General features: G+C 58.3%; 1 protein-coding gene across 1 annotated transcript; it reads right to left on the reverse strand.

Annotated features, from left to right (window-relative positions):
- LOC123429457 (peroxidase-like) lies at positions 1-1563 on the reverse strand. Its single transcript, XM_045113491.1, has 3 exons — positions 1271-1563; positions 995-1171; positions 1-893 (listed from the first exon to the last, which is right to left on the reverse strand). The coding sequence occupies exons 1-3, from the start codon at positions 1475-1477 to the stop codon at positions 336-338; spliced, it is 942 nt and encodes a 313-aa protein (XP_044969426.1). The 5' UTR covers positions 1478-1563; the 3' UTR covers positions 1-335.
- Between the last annotated feature and the right edge of the window lie 259 nt (positions 1564-1822).

The raw sequence follows: 1822 nt of genomic DNA on the forward strand, positions 1-1822 counted from the left end.
TTGGAGATGGCCTAAAGCAAAGCATTATTAAGACGTGGGCATGTCACCCATTACATTATCAGCAACACTGCTGGACAGTCCTATTCCGACGTTAAAGCATGTGCACCATTACATTACTGCATGCTAGTAGATTGGCTAGTGCATGGGTTGCACTGTTCGCATCTCTCCTCTGCATGCCCGAACGTCACACTTCGAAATCCAGGAGCGCATTTGAAATTTCAGGTCTTCAAGCACCACGCCCGAACGGCACGACGGGTTGTGAAGTGCTATAATTGGTCTTGGCTACTTCTTCTGTGGACTTATTCATTGGCGTGTCGTGTCGACGTGTACGTCGATCAGGAGTTCACCTTGGAGCAGGTGAGCCTGACCTGGCCCTGCGTCCCGGTGAGCGGCGCGATGTTGCCCATCTTGATCATGGCCGTCGTGAAGGCGCTGGTGAACGCGGCCGGGTTGGACGCGAAGTTGCGGACGGTGTTGTCGGTGGTGTCGCCGTTGAAGAGCACCTGGTCCGAGTGCATGAGGCCCTTCTGGGACAGCAGGTCCTTGTAGTAGGCGTTGTCGAAAGTGTTGGGCGTCGTCGTGTCCAGCGACGCCAGGTTGCCGTTGCCGCCGGACTGGGGGCAGTTGGCCCGGAGCGACGCGGCGTAGGCGGCGTTGATGTTGGTGTCGCCGCCGTAGATCCGGGAGCGGAAGGAGCTGCACTGCGCCCGCCCGATGGTGTGCGCGCCGGAGAGGGCCACCATGTCGACCGTGTTCAGGCCCTTCTTGAGGAACGCGGCCTCGAGCTGTGCCCGGCTGGAGCCAGGGCCAGGGAGATCGCTGTTTGCCAAACCTGCGTTTGCGGTGGTCGAGTCCCTTCTTCCCAGTGGAACTGTCCATGACGGGCCTCCGAGCTGCACGTCACAAAAAGCAAACACATGATTAGGAAGGTGTCGACTGTCGAGTGCCGACCATCCAATTGATTATGTATGTGGTCGCAAGATGATGATCTTACGGCGACGACGGAGTCACGGGCGGCGACGGCGAGGATGTCGGCGCAGGAGACCGTCTGCCTGCACACGGCCTCGACCTGCGCCTTGATGCTATCGATGACGTCGAAGCCCCTCAGTGACCCTGCGTTCGGACCCGCGTTCTGCTCGTTGCCGGACAGCAGAACAGACGCGTCGCAGCCCTGCAGCCGGCAAAACACGCACGGCACAAAATTGATCAATCCCGGCCGTTTCTCGATCAAGCAAATTAGCTGACGAGGTGCCGGTTATGTGAAACTTACTTGGACAAAGCAGTCGTGGAAGTGCAGCCTGAGCAGCGAGGCGCCCATGCGAGGGTCCCTGCTCACGGCGGCCGCCACGGCGCTCTTGATGGTGGCCAGCGCCCCGGGGCATGACGCGCTGTAGAACGTCGGGGACAGCTGCGCCGACGCCGCCGTTGACAGGGCCACGAGCACCACCAGAGAAATGCAAGAGGCAGAGGCGGCCATGGTTACCAAGCTAGCCGCAAGACCAAAGCTACTACTAGGCTGTCTGCACTACTCGTTATCTGGTGGTGGCTTAGTGTGGCTTGTGCAAGGGACTAGTGCATCGCATGCATATTTATAGGTAAAGATTCAGGCCAGGTGCACCTGCAAATCGGTCCCTGTCCCCCACTAGGGAGAGAGCATCCAAAATCTAGGTCCGATCAGTCAAGCGTTAGCCTCTCGAACGACGTACACGGCATCGATCCATGAACCCTTCCATCCAAGGACAGCTCTAGCCGGTCGATCGGTTAAGGCATATCCCGTTCTGCTACGTACATGGTGTCGACAAACTTGGCCGCATATTTGGAT

This window comes from Hordeum vulgare, chromosome 2H, assembly GCF_904849725.1.
Source record: "Hordeum vulgare subsp. vulgare chromosome 2H, MorexV3_pseudomolecules_assembly, whole genome shotgun sequence".
Taxonomy (NCBI): Eukaryota; Viridiplantae; Streptophyta; class Magnoliopsida; order Poales; family Poaceae; genus Hordeum; species Hordeum vulgare.

Excerpts from the sequence above, each read along its gene's own strand:
- LOC123429457 (XM_045113491.1), bottom strand. The coding sequence starts at position 1,477 with ATGGCCGCCTCTGCCTCTTGCATTTCTCTGGTGGTGCTCGTGGCCCTG. Across the intron at positions 1,172-1,270 it reads TCCACGACTGCTTTGTCCAA|GGCTGCGACGCGTCTGTTCT; the intron begins GTAAGTTTCACA and ends TGCCGGCTGCAG. Across the intron at positions 894-994 it reads CCCGTGACTCCGTCGTCGCC|CTCGGAGGCCCGTCATGGAC; the intron begins GTAAGATCATCA and ends TGTGACGTGCAG.